At 40.2% G+C, this 25,328-nt stretch overlaps 1 protein-coding gene across 1 annotated transcript in view; it reads right to left on the minus strand.

The window, feature by feature from the left end:
* The window catches only part of TENM2 (teneurin transmembrane protein 2), a 295,035-nt gene that overhangs the window by 78,815 nt on the left and 190,892 nt on the right, over window positions 1-25,328 (minus strand). Inside the window, exons 9-10 of the mRNA XM_063413915.1 lie at window positions 6,491-6,685; window positions 954-1,154 (exon numbers count right to left, since the gene is read on the minus strand). Coding sequence (XP_063269985.1) covers window positions 954-1,154; window positions 6,491-6,685 — 396 coding nt within the window. The remainder of the gene's footprint in view (window positions 1-953; window positions 1,155-6,490; window positions 6,686-25,328) is intronic.

Here is a 25,328-nt window from a genome sequence, read left to right on the forward strand (position 1 = left end):
GACAGCTGGTCTGGCCGGTGGGGTGAAGGGGTAGTAACCCCAGAAGGCAATCCACAACCAGACCCACAAATGTATAAAAGTTAAAGATATAAACAGGCTCGTGCTCTTTCTGGAGAGCAGCTTTTCACTGCAGACCTCTTGCCCTCGTGTTTTCCTTCTGTGTGATGTTCTTACACCCAGTCGCGTAATGTGAAAAATGCATATTATACGGCTCTATGCAGATATTTATTATATATATTATGCTAGGTTGGAAAGTATGCTGTATTAACATTTTAATAATACAGTAAATGTAGTTTTGTAACTAAAATTAAGCTTTAGTAGTTAAAATAGAAACTAGGTGTGTGAGGTATTCTTTTTATTAGCTCAAGAAAAGGAGATAATCAAGAAATTCTTCGCACAGAGATAATTACAGAAACCCCTAAATTTTCCAGAGAAGAGGAATTTATGGCTTTCCTTATCAACAGAAATGAACCTCTTCAAGCCTGACTTAGACTCAGAGGCACCTGGGGATTAACAGAAAATTTTTGACAAGTACCAGACGAATTTCTTGTTTTAAATAAAATATATGCATAATCATGAAGTGTTTTGTATATGCAATAGGTTACTCCTCTTAAAGAGTAAATTCTCTTTTAATGGGGTCCTTTTCCTGGCTCACTTTTGTCCAGGAAGAGGTACCCAGCCCGGGCTGTAACTCTTTGCTGTTATTGTCTCATTAATTGTGCCAACTCTAATTGTTTAACCTTTATTACTATATTTGTATTATTATTTTTATAACCATTTTATTTTTTATTAAACTTTTACAAACCTCTAAAACAAGCGATCGGCGTTCATTACACGTAACAAAGACAACTTTCCCAATTCTTACTGCATCTCAGGCAGTCGAATTTTAAGAAAACATTTTCAGAAAATACTTAAGCAATGCGATTGCCAGATGAGGAAGAGCAGGTTCTTACCGACGGAGCAGTCGGGGCCCATCCAGTTGGGGTCGCAGGTGCAGAGCCCCGTGTCGGCCAGGTAGGAGCCGTGGCCGCTGCACTGCTCGGGGCACTGGGCGCGGGGCAGCTCGCAGCTCCCCCCGGCCCAGCCCGGGCTGCACAGGCACTCCCCGCTCACACACACCCCGTGGCTGGAGCACGTCGGGTCCACGCAGTCCACTGCAGCAGGGGACAAAAGCCGTGGACACAGGGGTCACTTCACACCGGGGGCTGTTTGGGAAAGTCTGTACCGCGGTGAGAAACAAAGCAAAGCGAGGGAGTTCTCCAAGTCACATTAATAGCTGGTCTGAGAAGGGGAAAGGGAAGTCATTTGCATTTTACATTAAATAAATCAAGCAGGGTTTGACTGTGCAGTGACAGTTTACCCCAGGAATGCTGTGGTGGAGAAGCACGAAGATTTAAAAATAGCACTTAAATATACCTATAGTCAGAGTTCCACACATAAACCTGGAGACATTTCTTCTGAAATACATTGAAGTTACAATGACTCATGTGCTGTATTTCAATTACAAAGTAAGTTAATCATTTGCAGTTTTAAATGGTTTTTTATTTGGAGTACTTTTATAAAAACTGCTATTATTACTATTGAAGTTTTAGAGCATTGTTTGAACATTAGGACAGCCACTTCAAGTACACAGAAGTCAAAATGTCAGCTTCATTTAGCTTCATTTAGACTCCTAATCATTCAGGCACTTCTGAATCCATGGTTCATTAGCAGCTGAGCTGTGAAACTGAGAGCCCTGGTTTCTTTAACTCATATTCTAAACCAGCAGATTGTTTCTCCTAAAGAGGTAAAACCAGATACAGATAGGGATTTCAACCCAGAAACAACAAAGTGAAAATAGTTATGATGGAAAATGATGCAATGAGATTTCAGTCGCTATTTCAGTCTCACAAGGAATGTTACAAACCGTCTTTTAAATAAACTTTATCAGTAACATCATGAGTTTCCAAATTTTTATCTTACATCATGAATCTGTAATAACAATAGTATGCTTTACTGCCAATTCCCACATGGAGGCTTTACCAAGTGCCTTTTGCTGTGGAACTGAAGGCCAAGGTCAAATTCATGTCTCAAATAACCTGAATTCATCTCATGACTGGTATATATGAGCTCACAACAGCAGAACCAAGAATGATTTGCATTCTCTCTCACTGCTCCAGGAAGATCTGAGTTTATAATGAAAGTGATTTCTCTCTCATCTTTTCCAAACTGATCCTTCTAAATTAAGGCAGAGACATTTTCACTCCACCTGATGTGAACAATGCTTGATCTTTCAAATCTCAACTTTCCTATAAACATAGAGCCTTGTCAAATTATTTTATTTAGTTACAGAACATTTAAAGCAAGATTAGATATAGATTAGATACAGGCAGAGGATCGACATAGGCCCATTTAGAGATGCAATAAAATGATTTATCAGAATACAGTAGTATAGAAGTCAGAATAGAGTAGTACAGGAATAAATTACTGTAAAATTTCTTACAAGACTTTCATTTTAATGATGACATTGGTTATCATTTTGGGTTTGCTTTTTCTTATTTTCTTAAAGATTCAAAGCTGTGTTAATTGGACATGAAAATATTATAATGCAATTTTGTATTTATAGGTAAACTGAGATTGGTTTGGGCTTCACCTCAAAGTTGGTAAATTCATAAATTGTTTTAAATTACACAGAGTGCTTGTCCTGTATTGTTACGCCTTCTTTATGCTTAGCCAAATTATAAACTGTCTGAAATTCACACTGCATCTTTTATACAATTTCTGTTTAACTCAATGGACACAGAGATGTGATAAAACATTCTGATTGAATAAAGATATAAAGTACACAAAATCTTAGGTCAATCTACTTAAGGATGAAGGTTACTTCACCCCTACATTTGGTATATTCTGGTTTTTTTTTTAGAATATATATTTTAACAGAAAATGTAGAAGGGTAATATGTGTGTAACATTGTTATAGGACAGCTAACTTTAGGAGATAATGATAAGTCATAATGTACCCTCCTTGTCAGGAATGTATCATCTTCCTTCTCAAATGAAAGCACTAATGAAAGGAATGTGGAGCATATGAAAAACACCACCTTCTGCTCCATAAATTAACTGTCTTCCCTCTATCCCGAATTACAGTGCTCATGCAGCTTTGATTTATTTCCTCAGAATGAGCCTATCAATGCCCCTAAGCCCCCAATCTTCATTCTTTTACAGGATAACACACTAAACACCTCTGTCCTTTGTTCTAGACAAATGTGCTTTACACTGTTTTGTTCTATCATCTGGGTAAGCAGCAGCTTTCAAAGTTTGAACTGGGGAGAGTTTCCACTCTGAGCTCCACTCTGGTTCTATTTTAATCCATGCTCAGAGTTATCATCTGGGGGCAGCTCCTCGTGTTGGAATTAGCATAATGTGATTACCTGCAATAGAACTGCACTGGCTGCTGGTGCAGAGGGTCTGGCCCTGGGGTGTAGCAGGGTATTTACAGTGGTATTTAACCAGGATTTAGGAACGGGCCGTCTTTGGTGCTTAAACAAAGGAGAATGCGCCTTAGCAAGTACCTCAGGCTTGGAGCTCACAGCCCCCTGGCAGCTCAGATCATTAGAGCTCATTTAGTACAGGGCCCTCTGCAGATTTGACAAAAAAAGGTACTGAAAGCAATTTATATCCTTGAGGACAAAAAAGGAGGTCAAGGAGTTTTCTGAACAATATGTACCATGAAGTCCCCAAAGAGCCATGAATTACACTTACGAAGTTAAATGTCATTGAAAAATGACTCCACCAGAAAAGTGACAAGAAAACCACCCTTAACTTAACCTAATTTGGCAATTTCACTTGTGTCCCCCCCAAAGCAGCCTGAATGAAGCCTGACAAATACCCCACTTCATCTTCTGTGCAAATTTGTTAATAGAAAAACAGTGTTTGTGCTGCAAAAATTGTGCATCAAAAATATTGATTTCGGTGTCACTTTCATTTCAGGTAAATTGTTTGAACAATATAACCATGATGAATATTAGAAAGAAAAAAGCTATTGGGAAGAAAAAAAATTGCTGACCCACTTATTTTAATTCAATATCCCAGTTGGAAAATGGCAAATGAATCAACCTTTGCCATTCCTTTTGGAAGTTCAAATCAATAGAGGAGATTTCATGTATTATATATAAATACAGAAATATTATTTCTATCATTCTACCATTAAAAGTGTAAAATTTTTATTTGTGCAAAAACTTTAACTAAGCCTAAGTGATTAATTAGAGAGACACCACTTCATAGTGTACCCTTTCTCCCACAGTACTCAAATTAATGTGAGAAATATGTACAAAAGAAATGGAATTTTTGAATAGAAACATGGTGGTTGATTTTTATTTATTTGCAGATTAATTCATTGACTTATTTATTTCCCAATCATATATGCAAAAGGTTACTTTAACCTTTCTTGTCATGTTATTGGCCCCTTCCAAGTCTGCAATCGATACCTCTTGCCTTTGCAACACATTTGTCTTTTTAGGAGGAAACGTATCCTTCCAAGCACACTGTTGATTAAATAATGTATATCCTTTCATCTCTCCTAGCCCTTCACCTCCCAAAAAGCTCTGCTGACTGAGGTTTTGTCGTGCTCCCCATTTTGGCTGGAGTTACCACCTTTGCAAAAAGGCCTGCCCTGGCTTTTTCTATAAACTCCTCTGGAGCTGCTGCTGTTTTTGCTTCCCCATGACCAACATTCACCTGAGGATAAAGTGGATTAAGCACTACAGGAGCCTATTTCTCTCACAGGAGTTTGGGGATCCAAGGTGGATAGATCCATGGGGATCCATGGCCCACAGCCATTCTAGAGAACTGAAAGCAGAGAGAGAATTCCATGCAAGTACAATCAAGGAAATTACAATCAAAGTGAGGGGGGAATGGATTGGAGGTGAAATTTCCTGAATTAAATGAAACAAAGATCGTTTTAGGATATCTCCCATAATCTCTCTAATAACACAAGCATTTATACAGCAACAGAAAATACGATGAAATGTATAAAATTCAGGAGACCAAGCAAACAATTGCAGTCAGTACCAGAAAGAGAGGTTCTGCATTCCTTGGGAATAGATTGGGTGCTGTAGAGCATGTTAAAGAATCTGTTCCATCTTTGATTTTGATGAGAATGATAGTTAAAGAAGGGCATTTCAGACAATTTTTGAATATCTCCTAGAATCACACACTCAGGTATGACTGAGAACTATCAGTTCTAAGGGGAAAAAAAGACATTACAGCATTTTCTGGATATAGTTTAAAATGTAATCCATTAAAAACAATGCAAAACCTCTTGGCTTCGACTGAATTCTGGAGAAAAGCTTTAATAACCAGTGTTGAGAGGATTTAGTGGAAGAAGGTGACAGGAACAAACTGAACAAACATTTGCAATCCCACCAGTAAGGATCCTTGGTGGGTTTTTTTGTTTGTTTGTTTGTTTTTTGTTTGTTTGTTTGTTTGTTTTGTTTTCCTTTTACCACAAGTTCACTCAGACTAATGGAAGATCTTTTCCTAAAGGTGATGTCTGCAGTCCTGAGAATAAAACCCTTAATGGTTTGTTTATCCACAGTTTTCTTCCCTTTGTTTTCTGATGGGAGAGACAGCTGTTTACTATAAATAAGATAAAAATCGATACACACAGTATCAATACAGCTCTGCAACCATTCAGAATAATCCAGAGAGACTCCTCAGTCCTAACAGCTCGACATCCCAGCCCCATCACTTCAGTACTCAAGATGCTTCACTGTTTGGAGGATTAATAAACTCTGGAGCACAGTAATATATTTTAAAAAGAAAAGGAGTCCAATTTACATTGTGTATTCTACCAGAAAACTCTGTGAATACAACCAGTATTGAGCTTAATCTGTGGCCACATTTTGGATGGGTTATTTTTAAAAATTTGTTCATTTTACACACTCAAGGAATTGGGCACTTTGAACCTGAAAAGCTTTACTGCATTTAAAGGACAGTTATTGTTCTTGTGTGCCATCTACCTTCCCTTAATCCCATATGATATGGCCAACAGGAGTAATTTATTACATATTAAGTCTGTGAGTAACATGGATATCCAAGTTTTTCAAATATTTTTCATCAGTTTCTGTCTCAATAGTGATTGATATGTGCTTTGTGTGAAGCTGAAGCTTGTCTACCACTGCTCCTTTCTCATCTGAATTTCACATCTAAATTGTTCAGCAAACATAATCCTTAAGAAAAGATTTTTCTTTGCTCTTCATCAAAGGAATTATTCAGGTTTACTTGTGGCAGACACACTTAATACTGCAAAACAATGTATACAGAAGGCCTGAAGTTTTGACTGAACTCTGATAGATCAGTAAAATTGTGACAGACTATGTTTTTACCCTCTTTTACCTGCTATAGCAGTTTTATGGCTACATTTTTATTCTATTCTTTCCTTTTTTTCCTAGCCATTAAACAACTCCCAAACCCCAAAACCAAACTAACAACAGAGCAAACAAATATCCTACCTTCCTCACAGTTTTCTCCTTTGTAGCCCACGGAGCAGACGCAGTTGCCCTCGATGCAGGAGCCGTGCCCTCCACACGAGGGGTCAATGCACTGGCTGCTGGGCACGTCACACTCGGGGCCTTTCCAGCCGCTGTAGCACAGGCAGGTGCCTTTGGAGTACTGACCATTGCCACTGCACAGAACTGGGCAGGCAGCTGGAAACGGGGTGAAACACAAGCAACACACAGGGTCATGCATGCAGCCGTGTAAACGTGCACTAAAAATCCACTGTCAAACACTTAAACTCAAATATTTTCATTTACTGGGGGAAAAAAACAACATCTGAGATAATCTGTAGTGGTTCAGTTCTTCATTTCCCAAGTAAATAATTTGATTGCTATTTAATAAAGCATATATGTGTTGGGCATTCTGAGAATACAGCTCCTGTTCTTTGAAGAATACTGGTAATGTTTGGGATAACTAATGAGGTAATGTGAACAGATTTGAGTTTGACATTACCCTGCTTTGTTTCTCTAGGTAACATCCGATTTTCACAGATAGAACACAAAACATTCAGTCCCCACAACAGCTTATCAAATGGCATCTTTCTTCTACCATAACACTCCTTTGATGTGATGTCCCCAAACTTTTTTAGAGCCTTTGGTTTTCAGTATAACAATCTTGAACACAAGAGTGACACAAGCTTTCAGCTACTACAAATGCACCTTGTCACCACTACCCCTGCTAAACCTTGTTTCCCTGAATGCCAGGACCAGCTTTTACCTGTGTGTATTGGCAAGAAAGCACCATTAACCCTTACCCCTCACCACTGCATTATTCAAGGGGCCAAGACATTCTGAGCAAATATTCATTTATGCAAAAGAAGTGAAGCCTGTGAATAATAAAAGTAGCCAGTAGGTCTTGGGTGCCAGGAATCAGATGTTGTACATATGCAAGAGCAATGGAGAGAAACAATGATTGATTAAAAAACCCAGGTGCATATAAATGTTTGACTAAGTCATATTCACTCCTATGGGCTCATGTCTCCCTTGGCAACGTGGCAACCTCTGTGCCTGTCAAAGACTGGATGTGTGGTCACCAGCCAGAGAAATGGAAATAATAACAGAGAAATAACAAAAAATGCCAGTAATGAACTGAGTCTTTGAGAAAAGCTTGGAGAACTTTTGTGTTCTTCTCTCTGATGCCGTTTGACAAAGACAGAAAAGTATTTCGCTGTCTTTTCCCTTTTCAAAGTAATTAGAAATGAACCCCCGGTTTTACAGTGCCAAAAATATACTCAAAAGTTACTATTAATCATTAAAAGGTCCTAATGTCTTCTTGGCTTCTGTTATCCCCTTAACCCGAATGATCAAGAAGAACCCAGGTAATTGATTTCCTACAAAGCAATGTGCAATGGTCCAGTTATTCAACTTCTCCACTGCTCAGTCCTGCAATCCTTATTAATCTCAACTGTCCCATTGATCTGCTGCAAAAACACATTTCAGGATAGATCTTTTTATGAATTTTCTTATTTGATATGGGAAAAAATTGATCAGAAAAAATAAAATTCAGATTTCTAACCTGAAATGTTAGCTAAAATTTAGAGTGCCAAGAATTATTTCAATTAAGACACATAGGCTGCATGTCATAGAATATGTATAATATTTTTGGCCTATTTTTCTTCTACTGTAGAACAATATCAAAGTCAGTATGCTGAAGTTTGGGGGTTGTTACTGCTCCTATGTCTTAGATCCATAATATTCATCCTTTGGTAGCAAGAGGACATCATTCTACTACATTCCTGGTTTTCTCTCTTACTACAAGTTTTGTCCAGGTGCTTTCTTAGTCACTGCAAAAAATGAACAGAAATTTGAATAAAATATAATTTCCATCAGACACAATTTAATTTCAGATGTGATATATGTTCACATGTGCTTTACTGAGTTCGGTGAAACAATTTATGCTAAGTTTCTACTGGTTTTGCTATCAGCAGCTGGTTTCAGAGCTAACTTTACTGAGCCAGCTGTATTGAAATACCACACAGACAAACTGTTGCCACACTGCACTCCAGGACATCTTTCTGCACCTTCCACCTTTCTGCAGCTCAGCATCGAACACGTTTGCACGATGCAGCACACACTGGACTCCCAGCAGCTCGGGAGCTGTGTGCCTGTTCCCTCTGCCTGCACTGAGGAGCCTGAATCAGCCCCCAGCACGGCCCCTCCCTGCCCAGGTGTGCAGCCACAGCTCCTGTGAGTCACCAGGTGAGACAGAAAAAAGGGGTCAGCCTGGCACCACTCGCCCTTCTTGGATTGGAAGACCTGGGGGCACAGTTCCTTTGTCCATAACTCTTAATTTCTCTGCAATTTAAAGGCTTGTTTGGGGCTGACACCGGTGCATTTTCTCAAAGCAGTGTAAGAAAGATGATCATTTCTGCCCTGCTGTCTTTGCACGGTGTAGAGGATTTTGGGCAGGTGATCAGAAGGCAGCCTGTCCCTAAGACCTGGAGTGATCATGAGTGGAAAATTCTTGGTGTCATCTTGCACACCCTGAAATATTGTACAGACCCTGGCTTTTTATTTGGAACTCACTTTAACACAAAAAATCTCTGAGTTCCTTTATGTGGTGGTCAAGTCCCTTTGGTCAAGTCCACCACAGAAGGAAGTAAATATTGCTGGATGCAAATCCTCTGCACGTTGAGACCCAGAGCTGTCATTACTGATGGTTTCTCACTGTGGATTCCCCAGCTGCACCAGCACACCCTTGCTTCTGCCCACCCAGCTCCTCACCACACTGTGACAAAGCTGCATGGAAAGAACAGGTCCCAGGAAGGATAAATGAATCCGTGGCAGTTTCTCTGGACAAACCACATTTGTTCAAGTAGTTATAAGGACAAAAACTTAAAGCTGAGTCACAAGATGGATACAAGTGAGGGACAGCTCTTTTTATTTTGTTGTTTTACAGATCAACATGTGACTCAACTCCTGCAAGGATTTCTGTTCTGCAAACCTCTCCTCTGGCATGAAAACTCAAATAAAGACAATAACTCAATTTAAACAGCACACTCCCTTGAAAGAGGAATTGAGCAGAAATAAACCATTTTAAAAAATAAATAAAAAGAGAAAACAAAACCAACAAAAACATCCAAGCCACTTAAGTGTGACCAGTCTAGACCTAGCTAGAGTGATCTGGACCTCTAATTCTGTGCCAGACACCTGCTGTAAGATCACTTCTCTGCTTGCTTTGCCCCTAAGTCTCACTAAGCAATGGGTAACTGCAGTCCAGCTGAAGGTGATGTGTATCTGCTGTTTGGAACTTAGCTGTGGGTAAGTCATTCTTAGCTCCTGCTTTTGACCTGGATTTGCAGGGTTCAGCTTCTGGGATACCAGAGCCTGGCCTGGAAGAAAAGGTTATTGGATGATGCTGGTCCTGGCTAAAGAGCTCCCACAGCAGTTTTGTAGTGCTCCCTGACTCTGCTGTGGTGCTTCAGGAATTTGAGAAAAGCTGAAAGCCATGTCAAGCTTTTCATTCCCCTCTTCATGTTTCTGTCAGGTCAGAGGTCTTGCTGTGGTTCATGGATCTATTCAGTCCTTGGGAAGCTTGTCTCTAAGTTGAACAGCAATCTGCTTTCAGTGGTTTGCCAGGGTGGTCACGGTGCCAGTGACACCACAACTGACTCTGGGTAAACAAGAGAATCTGTCACTTAACCTTAGGGATGAAGTGGGTGCAGTTAAGATTAAGACACTTGCAACCTAAAGCCACAGTTTGATCTACAACCCTCTGCTGGAGTTATTCTGCAAACTATAGGAATATCACTTTAAAAATAAGAAAAAGAACAGAGATTCTGGGACAAATGTCCCAGCATTTCCAAGACTGCCGTGTCACTAAGACTGCAGAAGAAACATGTAAGCAAGAATGCAGGAAGGTCTGGGTTATTATAAGAAGCTGGCTTGCCTTGCCACTACTATAATAAGTGCTTTTTTTTTTTTTTTTTTTTAAATTTTTTTTCTATGGGTTTATAGTCTGTCCTGTGTGAGGAAGAGAGAGAATCAAGCTGCTTTTCTATAGGTGCAAGTAGCCTAAAAAGAATTCTGCTGTGCCTGTTTCCTAGATCATATTGCTGCAGGATGAGACCCAAACCAGTCCACCCTCATTTTACAACCTGGCAGCTTCAGCTGATGTGCAAACTCCTCAAGAATATTTTGGAGTTCTTGTTATCCAGGACTGCTTGTGTGTCCTCACGTGAAGTGGACAGGCCCCAGTGATGCCTTGAATTTTGGCTTTCATGTATTTCAGATTCTGTGCTGCTTAGGTGTGGTTCTGAGCCTCACAGTCAGTGTCACTCAGCTCTTCACAGAAAAGGGACACAAAACAAATCCTTTTCCTGATGAGAACCAAGGATAACTTTCAGGTCCAAAAGCACAAAGAAGGGGGGACTGAAAGGAGGAACAAGAAGGATGGGACCTCACAGTCTGGAGCTGTAATTGGACAATTAAACCACAATATGCAAATAGACCAAAACTTAGAAAAATGTAAGTGACCGTTTGTCCATTTTGTGGCCATTCACTTTTTGTGACCCTGGGTGCAGCCACGGTCAGGCTCCTGTCCTGCCCAAGGTGGATCCTGGAGGCCTTTTAACAAATTATTCCCTGCTTTATTCCCTAGCTCTGTCCAGTCTCTATTTCAGGGCAGCCCTCCCAAGGCATCAGAGGTCCAGGACAGAACTGACTGCTCAAAGTCTGTTGAAGCAATGTGAAGGAAGGTGGTTTATGTAATGGAACAACCCAGTTCCATCTCGCTTCTGTGGAGGGATCAATTGCACATCTCACGCCAGCACTGGCAAACAGTGGACAGAGGTCTCCAGGAGCAGTTATGGCAACACAGTCAGCTGAGGCCCAAGGGTGCACATCCTGAGTGAGGTCTAGATCAGCACAATTAACCCCAAACTTTCCTTGGATATGGGATTATGCCCTTTACTGGTATTTGAACAAAATCAGACTAAGTTTTTGACGTGGGGCTCAGCTGATGAACAAACACTACAGACCTCTCAGTCCTGTGGGCTGCACGCATCTGAGAACATCAATCCAGCAGGAAAGACAAGCCAAACATCCCTCTACAAATTCTCTCTCTAAAGGATATTTTGGAGTTATGTTCATGTTATGATGCATGAGGAAAGGTGATTTGGTAACAGCCTATTACACACGGACGAGTAGAGGAGATGGAAATGCCCAAAGGGTCTGGCATCAAAAGCCACCCTTCTGTCCAGTGACCACCCACGGGTGTCCCAGCTGCAGTCTGTGTACACACTGACTGCCAGGGCTCACACACTCACCACAGCAGCTCTTCTAGAGCATGGCAAGAAGCCACAAAGGATATCTGGGGAGACAAACTCTTGGAGGCTGTTGAAGAACTTGGATTAGTTACACACTGCTGGGTGGACAGGCCTTCCCCTGCTACTTGAAGCTCCAAACAGGATGTGAAGGCAGAGTTCTGGCTTGGGTTCTCTTGCTGCAGAGCAAACATTTCCTGGTGCAGCCCTGCACCACTAGGATCTAGGCTGTCAGTCCTCTACTACAGACTTTTTGCAATTCCTCCTCATAAAACAGACAAACTGGTATATTTCTCTTCAAGTTATGTGATCTCTGGACACAAATACATGCAGACTGGAAAGGTTTTTCAATTTGCACCTACAATGCTTCCCTGTCCTGGACCAGGTCAAAAGCAACACTCTTATATTCTTATTTTGCAAGCAGATCAGCTTTACATTCAGATGTAAATTTTCAAACATGGCAGAGAAAGAATATAATTTTTGGTCCCATCAAATTTTTTAATGTGTGTACCACAGAATTTTGTGGTGAGTTGCCCATGACAAAACTGCACCAAAGGGTGGTATTTGGGTAAGGGCCAGAATGGTCATGTCCATAATGCTTGCACGCCCCAGTCTTGCAAAGAAACCACATTCTTCTTACCACAAGCACTGGTGTGCAAAAGAGATGAGCTTGACTGTTTGTTCACCATGTAAATAGTACAGAAAACCAGGACTTAGTGTTCAAATGTGAGCTTAAGACTGAACTAAAAGAGCACTTGGAAATCATCTACAGTGCCTGAGTACTGCTGACTCTTCCATCAAACAATTTTAACAAGACTAATTGACAAGGTAAAACTCACGGAAGAACATTCTGTGATCGATCATAGAATTTCGACAAATCCATGGAATGAAAATCTGCAAAGGCTACAGAACACAAAGAGGCTTCATCTATTGTAGGAAGCCCTAATACACTATCTCTGCAACCAGAAGAATTTAATAGAGAAGGAACAAAGACAAATAAAATTTTTACTCTCTCTCAGCTGTCTGCTGTATGTCACCATCGTAGCTGAAATCCTGGGTGAAAGGAATTTTGGTTTTGGGCATTACAGCTTTACTTCCTTCTAAACAAATAAACACATTCAGAAAAAAAATTCTGAAGAGACACTATTTAAACTCCTATCAAGACATGTTCAGCCCTCGTTGAACTGTACAGAATTTTGCCACACCTAAGAAAAATATTTATTTTTATCTGTGGGTGCTCCTGTTTAGGAGGAGGAAGTACATTTCAGTCACAAAAATTCACTGAACTGATTTGGGCAGTCTTGCTATGCTCTTTGGACATGGAATTGCACAAATTCCTTGTTATATAAAGGAGTGAAAGCCACACTTGCATAATGAAACTGAAGTTGTTGGTTTTTTTTCACTGACCACCAGGAATTGAAGACAGATGTAGGTCAAACTTCTTAGCATTGAGCCCGGCCAGCGACCCTTCTGGGTGCAGTTCCTCTGGGGGATAATTAATTCAGACTCTGTAATGCCTCACACTTGGACTTCCTTTTAGCAGAGATTAGGCTGCTACTGCTGAGAGATTATGCACAATTTTGCCAACACATAAAGAAGATGGATTCCAGGTTTTGACAGTCTAATCTGAAGCCTAAAAATGCACTCCAGGTCAGCCCCAAGCTGGAGCAGAAAAGAGCCAAGACAAATGTTGTGTACAACTGCCTGGTTCCTAACCTGATAGATGAGAGCAGAGTCGCACTGCACTGGCATTTTTCCCTTTTTGTTCTTTATGTTGGTGATGCATATGCAGCATTTAAACTACACATATTAATTTCTCTTCAAGTGACAAATCAGATTAATAAGTAAGCAGGTGAAGATGTGTTTCACTGAGGCAAGAGTTGAATCCTACAACTGTCTACCAAAGCCCCAAATAATTTTAGATTCATTGCAAAAGTTACAATCAAGTTCCCGTTCTCTTAAAATGAAGTCATACCTATTTTTTCTATGAACAATCTTAATTTAAATGCCTTAAAATCAACAAAATCACTATACCCAAAGCAATTGGAAGCATTTGCATTTTAGAAAATAAGCCCAGTTATTAAAAAAATTAATTGCTGTCAACTTGATTCAAAATGTTGGCTCTAGACTTGACATTAATATTATAAACAAAAAAGGACTGAGACATCCCTTGTTTTGTTCTACATCCTGTATTACACCAAATATTTGCCTGTAATTATCATATCCCTTGTTACATCAAGTATTTGCCCACAGAAATTTCTAAAAATTCAGAAGACATATAAATCATCTGCTTAGTTGTAGTCTGAAAATACAATGGTTTTGTTTGACACTTCTCTTCATATTTTCTGTTTAAACCTATCTTAATCAGTTGGCTGCACATTTCACTATTTGTCTGCAGACCCATTAGTTTTTACTGAAGTTCATTTGTGGATATGAAAATCTGAAATAACTTCTAAGACCACTTTGTGGTTTTTTTTGGTTATTTTTTACTAGTTTACACTAACTTTATACTACTTTCCTTGTGAGGAGCTGCTCCATTCCTAGGAAAATCAGGCCCAGGAAAATCATTCTGAATGGGAGACTGAATGAATCCAAGAGAGCTTTCTCTCACCTGCTCCTTGTGCCTCACAAACCTCCTATTTGCACAGTCAGGAAGAATGGTGTTTGACCAGTCTGGCAGCTCTTCAGAGATCACTAAATCCACTAACTCCTATCAGGCTGAAACATTCTTAAGAGCAGTGACAATTAGAAAGATCTACAACATCTTTTAGGTTGCTCTAGGAGCTCGTGCTCTTCCAAGCTGGAGTGATCTTCTAGAAATTCACCCAGGAGCAGGAGAGTGAACAACTATGGAGAACTGTCACTGCCATGAGGGGGTTCACTGGTCATTTCATATTTCATGAAACTGCTTTGAGCAGAGAACACAGAACTCATTTAAATGGTTTAACACGAGTGCAGCCCTGCCCTGCAGGCACCAGGTCACCATCCAGAGGAATGTCCCTCACAGCATCATGCTCTGCTCTCCCTCCTCCAGCTGCCCAAACCCAGCCCTAACAAACCCCCAAGCTCTGCCAAACTGCACATTAGCAGGGGAGGAGAAACCCACAGAAGAATTTCCAGAAGGACAAAAAACCCATCAGGTGTGTCAAATCTCTGACATTCAGAAACCATTTGGGGAAAGCAGCACACGCTGACTTAAGCACTAAAGTATGGACGCTTTAATTAATCCGGGGTGAATTTAATTGCTTTAGTTAAGTGGAAATCGGGTTAAAAATGATGCAGAGCATGCTGGGGTGTGTTAAAAACATGACATATGAGTTGGATGAATCGATAAATTAAAACTGCACAGATGTTTTAATTAAACCCAGGAAACTTAACAAAGATCACTAGAGACTTTTAAGCCTATGATTAATTCAATTCATTTAGAATACCTGTAGAGATATGGGGATGCCTCCATTTTGGGAGTTATAGAAGTTCTCAATCGATAAGTACTTAAGCTGTTCTACAAAAAAAATGGCATGATTTTTATAGAAGTGACTGGACAGCATTAACTGCACAATTAATATTTACATTCTTCTGAACACTCAGCAAACTTTTGCTTTGGCCCAAATTTATCACCAAGGTCATATTTTGTCTCACGCCTTCAGTGTGAGCCTTTCCGTCAAAAAGAAAACGTTTGCTGTTCCCTCCTCTACCATTGTACAAAGTATCTATTTCCATTAGATAATTGCTTTGCTTAACAACTGTTACAACAAGCTATTTAAGAAATACAAATGTGTCTTCCCATACTAGCACCAATTTCCAGAAACACAACAATTTTTTAAAATTATCTCTTTGAGGTTGCTCAGCTGCTATAAGTAAATTTTGCTTGATTATTTAACCCCTATAATATTTTCAGTAACAATAACAATGCAGTCCATAAGAATAAGGAAATCAGAACGAAGCCAATATCAAATAGCTCAGAACTATTTTAATGGTGGATTGAGAGGACTAAAGCCCCATTATTTCTTTTGTGAAGATGAGCTCTTTATCTCAATCTCACTAACCACCAGCAAAGATCTTAGATGAAGATACTGGAGTGCTTCAGGTGGAGGGAAAGAGCCCACTCTTCTGTCTCACTGGAGAAGTCACAGCTGCACACAAAGAAAAGAATTCCAAGTGGCATAAAACAAACTACAAATTGGAGATGGAGACAAAAGAGGATGTTTGAGTGCACTGACACTTGATAAATCAGCTAGCTGTGCCAGGAGTCAAACGTCTTGAGGACTTGGTCCTGTCAGTACATTCTGGGTTCAACTCCTGGTCAGCCTGGTTGTTTTTCTCCATGGCAGAAGCTCTGCCACTGTCACTGCCTGTGCCAGGGGAAGGCTGCAGTTCCCCATACAGCACAGGAATGGGATTTGGCTAATCCAGATCAGGTCCTCCCTCTCTGCTACATCCTGAAAGAGCAGCACAGTTCAACCTCTTTTTCATGTGCATCAATGCACTCAAGGAAATGGAAGTTCCCATGCTCTGGTTCTGACTTACCACAGAAGAATGAGACTGATCACCTTGCCACTTATTTTATGCCTTTGAAAAGGAAGGAAAAAAACCCAAAGCAACCAAACCAACCCTTTCTCTGTGAGTAACACAAATCAGAGCTGTGAAATTCCTGCTTTAGATACAAGCAGTGAACTCAACACAAGACCAGGCAGAGAAACAAGTTTAAGTTCCTACCAATAGATGGAAACCAACAGATGTTGAAATCAGCTACTGTCACAGACAAGCATGTAGATATTCAGTCCTGTGTTTTGATAACTTCATCACGGGGAAAACTGCAGAGGAAGGCAAAACTAAACTATTTCAGAGGTTTCAGTTGCTATCTCAGTGAGAAGAGTCACTGAGGAATCAAAGAGATGATGCTTCAAGCTCACAAAAAGCAGCAGTACGGACAAACATCAAATACCAGAAATTCCCTTCCAAACATAAGTGTTGTGATCCATAACAGCAAAGCACTAACAAAATCACTTATGCTTCTAGAAGGAACAAAAAATTTGAAATATTTCTTCAAATATTTTCTTCAAAAATTTCTTCAAAATTTTACACCTTCCCAGTGAATGCTGTAAAAACTTTTGCTCCTTGGTGGTGGCTCAGCTCTGGCTAAACAGCAGTGCAGCTGAGGCAGGACTGCACCCACAAGCTGCAGCATTCAGGGTATTTATAATGCAGGCTGGTTTGGAGTCATTTTAGTTACTATTATTTGCCTTGTTAAATTTACCAGAAAAGTTAAATCATAACATGTTTAACTGCACAGTTCCACACTAGCTGCAGATATTTAAACATTTTTCTACATTTGAATTAGAGATTTTTTTTGTTTGTTTGAGAAAGTGAAGAGGGATGACAGTTAACTGAGTTTAATCTTACTGAAGTAAGGACTAAATATAGAAAAATATCTAAATTACAGTTTAAAATCCAGATCTAGTGTAGGTGTGAAAAAAGTCATGCATGCTGAAATATGAAGCTATGATTCAGGGCTGTTTCTGTTACTCAGGGATGGCAAATGTCTAAGGATGTCTGACAACAGCTGTATTTCTGGAATGTGATTTACAATACTACTTAATCAGAGTCACTTCCGTGACATTTACCACCATCACAAGGACTCCAACACGATCCCAACACAACTGCCAAACCCCAACACTTAGAACTTAATGAAATAAACAAACACCAGTACAATTCCAGGGAGACAAAGCAAAGTAAAACCAAAATGTAGATTGCAACACAATTAGATAAGCTCGCCAATTAAGCACAAAAACAAATTAGAAGGCATACAGCACGGTGAACACAATTCAGCTCAGCAGAGCAGAGTGGGAGCAGGGAAATTCTTGGCCACCAATGGAAGTATTATGAAGGAGAAAAGCTTTTTGGCTTTTCTAGAACAGTGATTTTTGTCCTACATGTATTTATATGGATGTCCATTTCCTTGCTGCCCTTGGAACCTTTTGAAATATTCTACTTATTGGAACTCCATTGAAACAGAAAATATTTGTGCAAATAGATGTGTTTGTGCTGCACATGTATAAGAAGGGAAGAAAGAGAAGAAACTGATAATACAGCACTCTTCAAAGGCAGCTGTGAGAAGTCAAAGGAATGCACCGAATTTATATTAAGTATGAAAATATTACAAAATGCTGCTGAAGAAAAATCCATTAACAAGATTTTACTGTGTTTCCATGTGCTCTCCATCTTGGACACAAGCAAAGCAAACTTTCTTATAATACTAAGCCAATAAAATTTGATTCCAGCTCAGCTACAGTGCTTACTGCCTGTGGCTCTCTTTGGTCTCTAAGTTTCTGCAGGTGGGGTGGTGAATGATCACATAAAAACACCCAAGTGTTTGCTGCAATCAGAGACTTTCATGTCCACTTTTTACCTATCATGTTTTGTCCATCACTGGCATCAGTGACTTCTGTCAATTATTTTTTTCTTCCTTCATTCCTGAATTCCTCAGTATTCTCCTTTTTTTTTCCTTTTTTTTTTTTTTTTTTTTCTCCTTAATCCTTTTAGCTTTGTCTGAAATTTTCTCCTGCAGGATAAATCTGCCTTCTTAGCTGCACCACTATCCTACAAGCTCTTTGGGAAAAGGAATCATACATAATTTCAAGTTCACAGGCTGCAGCATGAATTCAGAAACATAAGAAAGGACAACGTGATTCACATGCACAAATTTGCCTTTATGTTTTCTGGTGGTTTAATACAGAAAACATGCTAAGACATTGCTACATGAGATGCAACTGTTAGGTGTATTTAACAGCATTAAATACGTTTCTTAAAAAAATTCAAAGCATTTTTGTTGCCCTGTAGAGGCCCAACCATAATAACAAGAAAAAGGGATGTGCTTCTAAATAACTGGAGAATCCCCACTTCAAATGATGCAGGACAAGATCTTTTGCAGATAAATTCTTTATAAGCCTAAATTCAATGCTGGAATCAGCAGAAGCCATAGAAACTTTAAGAACAATGTAAAGTTAATATTTGCCATGTTGAAACCTATATTCCTAAAGTCTGATTTCTCTTGTATTCCCAAGCAGCTCCTGGGCTCTGTTTCAACTTTGCAAATATTCTCTTACAAGGAATGCAGAGGGTATGAGCACCAATTCCAGCCTGGTGCAGAAAAGGGAGCAATCTGAGTGCTGCCCATCCTGCTGTTCAACCTACACCGTATCAGAGGGACAGGTACACATTCCTAAGCAGCAGGTAAAGTGTTACCATGTTAAAAGCCTCGGGTTGTAACACAAATTTAACAAGGTGTCTGTTGCAGAATTCCAGAGCCCAGACCCTCCAGCCCCCTGTTCTTACATCTGATCTCCAGGAGGATCCATGAGGATTGATGAGGGAAGCTGCAGAGCAGACACGGTGGCTCCTGTGTGCCCCAGCCCCTGGTGGAGCCACGGCCACTAACAATCCAAAAGAATCCAGCCTGTGACCCCTGCAGCCCTTGGCTCCTGCTTAAATTGCCAATTAGAAAGAGTTGCAGTGATGGGTTCTGTGTTGGCTCTCCTTGTGTACCTGACACTGGATCAAAGCTCCTATCTCATTTCATGCAGGCAAGCTGGCAGCTGATAGACAGCAAGGGCTGTCAGTCATTGTCAAAATAGGTTACGCGTCTATTTATTTATTCTGTAATTAATTTTAGGCAGAGTTAATGGCACAAGCCCCTTTTTAGAGTGTAATGCAGTTCTGTAAAACTAAGAAAAACAAGGGCAGGCAGGCAATCACTGCCCTGTACATAAAAATCACTGGAAGGCAGCTGAGGACATGACCAGTTTGCAAGAAATGAAAATAGCCCGCTAATAAAACACGAGACCGGGAAAACGAGAAGAAAATTTATAACAAAGGCATTTTAAGGTACTGAGTCAGAGAGGTGGGAACTGCTGGAGGGGAACACTGCCAAAGACAGCCTTGTCTGTTCAAGTATCAAAATGACGCTTCCACCCACTGTGAGAGGAGCTTTGAGTGACAAGCCAGGGCTGCGCTGCCGCTGCAGCACGCACAGGAGTTGGCACACACACACACATAAACACACAGAACCCAAAAACAAACCCACCCAGAAAGAGACACAAAGAGAGAAGCTGAACACGCTGAGTTCTGTCAACTGCAAGAAAGGATGTGAGATATGTGTGGGTGACAAGTCAGGAATGTGGCATTTCCAGAGAAAAGCACACTTTTTCTTCTTCCCTCAACAGCACAGTGTAAGATGATACGTGGTATGATTATGAACATCTAAAATGCTTACCAATAGTTATTTCTTCTTTGATTTATCTTTTTTTCTCTATCTCACTTCTTCTCAGTCCTACCCTGCATTCTTTCTCTATCAAAGTGGAAAATACCATCATTCTACCTTCATTAAGTTTTATAGTCTGGATTTTTTATTTTATTTTATTTTATTTTGTCTCATTTTCTTGGCTCACATTCAGGCTTTGACAAAGTTTTTACAGACTTTTTTTCTGCATTTGCATCTCTAGGTCAGAATTCTGCCCTGGTTTCCAGTACATAAAATGTACATTAAATAAACACATTTTTCTCCACATTGATAAATTCAGTCTTCTTCAGTCATGTTTATGTGCAACACTGCTTCAATAATCATATTGTTAATTTATTAATCTAACCTTCAGCTGTGTGGCTCTTCTTTCCCAGTCTTGTTTTAGGTCTTTTATCTTATGGAAGATGAGCTTCATGCTCTAACTTCATTTACAGATCCCCTTCACCCTGCACTGCTCACTGCTTGAATTCTCACTTCTGCCTTTCTGGGATTTAGGATAGGATGCTTCTGAAAGCCAAATTTTAGAGCTGCTTTTTTTTTTTTTTTTAGCTGTTTCCTATGCCCAGTGTGCCCTCTGAAGGCCCCATTTGCCCTCCATTATTCACAAGACATTATCTGCCCCATCACTCTTCCATAAAACTGCCTTTACCACAGGGTTCCCCCAGCTGACAACAGTCACACTGCTGGGGTGTTTATTACACTGCATTATCACCATTTTTCCTTGCATCTTCATATCTGTCAATTGGTTCCCATTTATTCCCTTTAATCTTGTATTGAGGTGGTACACCCCTGGAGTCAGGTGCTGCTTTGATTTATTTGCTTTGCATGTAAAGGCTTAACCACAACAGGTCACTTTTAACTTACATTGTTGCTCAGGACAATATCCTAATAATGGCACAAACGTGGCTTTTTTCCTCCACTGCTGTTCCTCTCCAGCTCTTTGCTGTGCAAACCCACCTGGTGATGGCATTGCCCTCCCTCCTCTGTCTGACCCACAGCTGCTACTGCAGCTGCAGGGAGTCACTTGAGTAGTTCAAGGCTCATTTCCCAGTCTGGCTGAGCCCAAAGTGCTGCCTCACCTCAGCTCCCCTCTCCTCTGTGAGACCACGGCCCTGGGCAGGACAGGCAAAGAAAAAGGGGATTCAGTGTCCCCTCCCCTTTTCCTTCAGAGTCCGGGGAGCCTCTGTCCTGCTTAAGCTATTTCCAGTTTCTAAAATTTTGAGCCAAGTTATGATGACAAATTGTGTTTCCCCGATTCACAGAGAGAGGAAATACACATTCCTGTACATCACCACGTGTGCTGGACATCATTCATTCCTGTGGGCTATGAGATCTACAGCAATAAACGAGTTATTCTGCAGGATGCACCCCAAAATTTCATGTTCCCATTACAATCACTCCCAGAACATTGCACGCCACTGGGAGCATTCTGGAGGTGGCACAAAGGGAGCAGTTTCAAGCAGTGTATTCAAAAAAACATTACTTTATGCACTCTTGTCCAAGCAGGATGCCTCTGAAAAGCCTCAGAGCAAGATGAGTCTCAAACAACTGAAATTAGATAACAACTGAAAAAATGCAAGAGTTGCTACTTCTAACAGTTATACCTTACTTACCTAATAATTGACAGCTTTTTACATTTTTTTATACAGAGATTAGTAGCCCACACATAACAAAGGAAATGGCAATGGTAGGAACTCTTACTGTGGTGCAAACAGCAAATCCATTAGAATAAATTTAAAGAGAGAGAGACTACACTTTACAGCTTTGTAACTATTTCAAACTAAATAGGTGTTGCAAAAGAAATAAAAAGAAATTTAAAAAAACCTACCCTTCTTTTTATACTTATTAAAGTGGCGCCGTCCTTTGCCAGTAAGCCAAAAACAAACAGAATGAAAATAAAATAATGAAAAACCCGCACAAAGAGAACAGGAAAAGAAATTGCGAATAACATAAATCTGAATAATTAGAGTTCTTAAAATTAGATTAAAAATTCAACTGATCAAACACTGCACAAATTCCTGGTTTTAAACAAATCCCAAAGCCTTCATTTCATTTAGATTAAAATATTAAACATGTTTCTTATTACATTGTATAATCAACTAGAAGTATCTGCTAAATGGCAACTTCATGGCAGTTGACAAAAGCTGCTTGACTCCATTTTTGTCCTTCTTTTGTCCATCTCTTAGCAGGCCATGCTCATCACATCAATGTGGAAATCCACTGTGATGGTGCATCCTTCACCTTTTCAGATTACCTGAAGATGCTCATGATGCAAATCCAAGTATTTTAAAATGCAAAATTAAAGGATGCTCTGCTCCCAGCTGCAGAACAGCATTTGGCAGTGTCTTTGGAAGTGGTTTTGTTAAAGGAGTGGAAGAGTTGCCTGCCCTTCAAATATCTTATGAGATGAAATGAAATTACAGCCAAGTCTGAGTCACTTCTAGGAACTCAACTCATTTTAACTCTCAACATTCCCAGGTGGTGAAAGGCAGGACTTGACAAAGGATGGCTGCCTGCAGATTCACCACAGACCTTGAAAATCCAAACTACAATCAGACATAAACAGCGAGAATTCTAAGCAAGAAGGACTTCTTGATATACTTCAGTGGTTATATCACAGAGGTCACAGAAAAATAGAGATGAACAGAAAAAGGTGACAACACACCAAAAAATAAGATAATCCCAGCTGCATGTCTGATTCTTTAACTGATCCTTGGCCAGAGCATCACTTTTCACCAGTAACTCCTAGATGTAACTGTGGACAAGAGGTTACTCACAGTGCAGTTCAATTCACAGCAAATCTTCCACTGGCTTTAACTGTACACACTTGCTTTATCAGGACACAACTCTGCATGGAATTATCCTTTGATTATCAGATTTTCTTTTTCTTTGTATGCCATATCTTATCCCCACGAGATCAAAATGTATCATTACCTTTTTTGTATGTCAGATGAAATTCTTTAACCTTAATAAGGTTAAACTCCAAAGGGAATCTTGCCTAAGCAAGAATGGAGTAAATCTGCTGATACTGAATACCTGATAATAAGCTATTTCCACAGAATGAGAGTGAGAGATACCCCACACAGTGTTTGGCAGGAGTGTTTGAGAGGGTGAAGTTTGTTCCATTTCAATCAGGGTATGAAAGTGTTTTACAGCCTGTGGGTTGGGCCAAAAGTTCATCTCATTCCAGTAATTTCCACAGTATTTTCTTGAAGCTATAGGATTGAAGTAAAATCTGTCCTGTCTCTCACAGCTTTCCTTCATTTCTATTTTTTAGAAGCATGTGGATGGAGGGGTCCCTGTGCACTGCCTGCAAATGGTTTGAGTGACTCCCCTGATGTCTCACTGCCCTCAGGGTCAGCCCTGGAACAGGGGACTGGTGGGAGAAGGGATTGTGTTTCCTGTCAGGCTTGGGCTTCACCCAAAGGGAACCTCTCAGACTGCTCTTACTGCATGGAGCCAGCTCTAAAAGCCATCTGAGGAGCCTGTTCACACATTTCTCTATTTGAATCTTGCCTTAAGTTATTTTATAGTGGAGAAATGAGATATTGAAAGATGCATTGCTAGGGAAATAATAATTGAAAAAAAATCAAATGGAACAAAACCATTATCCTTCCATGCTTGTGACAGTTCAAACAGAAATGTAATATTTTGGTAGATTAAACATGTGTCCATACATGTAATATGATGTAAAAGATGTAACTCTCCATCTCATTTTACTGTGCTTTAGCCTGCACAGAATCCCAGTTTTGATTTCTGTGTCCTGAAACTGCTCTCACGGATGAAGAGCATTCAAGTGAGCAGGAAAACCTGTGGCTGTGAGAACAGGCATGGGACAGGTGAGGCCAGGAGCCCTCACACCCAGCTCTGGGGGTGACACCGTGCAGCTGCTCCTGCACAGAAACGAGTTCTGCCAACACACCCATGTTCCCATCTCGTGTAGCTTTTCAAGATTCTTTGTTCTTTACAAATACCATCATGTCTGACAAGAAAACAGTACAAGAGTTGAAGGAAGCTTCCATGAAACCATTTCTGCTGCTGAGGGGAAAGAGACAAGACGGAAAGGACAAAGCAGGAAGCAGAGGGAATGCACTGAGGGGCAGGAGAAGACTGACAAATACAGTTTGACAAGCACCCTACAGAAAACTATGTGTCTGTCACAGCCTGAACGAGTATTTTCCAGCACTAACACAGCACACAGTGCTACACAGAGGTTCAGTAGGCAATGCAGGGTTGCTGCACAGCTCAAAATGCAAATGAGTGGATATAATGGCCATGTGTGTGTGAAGGGTGGCAGTGAGGCACACAGTCACTGCATGCAAACTCTCACAGGTTAACACCACAGAGCTGTCAGTCTGTATTTATAGCTCACATTATCACACCATTTACTTTGTGCAATACAGCTATCTCCTCTCTAGATTTGCCAGCTGTCTTAATTTCTCAGGTAATCAAACAACTATTTGAAGTGTTCTGTAAAATGAGCAGGGTGAGCGCTGAAATATCAGCCTCAGCTTTCCAGGCCCTTGGGGTCTCTATATTTTTTTTTCTTTTGTACTGGGGCACCTTCAAAAAAGAGCCAAATGTGGAGACAAAACATAGGAATTACTCACTCCAGTACAACTACAGCAGCTACTCAAGGAGTATTTCAGACACGGACATGCTACAACAGTGACAGGGATGGGGCACAATGAATTCTCCTCACGACTGCATTGGGGTCTAACAAGAAATTAGCAAATTTCTAAGACCCTTCAAGTTATTTCATAAAGCTTTCAAACACCAGGTTTTCCCCTTTGGAACACTCACAGCCCCGTGGAAAATAACTGTAAGCATGATATTGCTAGTGTGCCTAAATCTCACACAAACTAAGAAGGAAGCAAACTGTAAAATGTTCTGTGTGCTCAGGAGCAGAGGCACTGCTAAATTCAGAGGCACTGAATTTAGAATTATTAGCATATCTGCTACTGGCTGTACAAACTAAAGAAGTCCTCTTTTACAAATCCTTTCCCTAAGACTGCCATCCAAAACTCTCAGAAAAACTTCATAAACACATACTGTCAATCTGTAGATGTCATTTAGATTTCTACTTAATCCTTGATAGCAATGTATTTCCCAGTTTTAGTTGTTAAAATTTACAACTGCTATTACAGAAAATGTTTTATTTTCTGATTGTAATTCTGATAAAATTTTAAGATTCTGATAAAATTTAAGATTTTATCAGGTCCTAACTATT

The sequence above is a fragment of the Prinia subflava genome, chromosome 16, assembly GCF_021018805.1.
Source record: "Prinia subflava isolate CZ2003 ecotype Zambia chromosome 16, Cam_Psub_1.2, whole genome shotgun sequence".
NCBI lineage: Eukaryota > Metazoa > Chordata > Aves > Passeriformes > Cisticolidae > Prinia > Prinia subflava.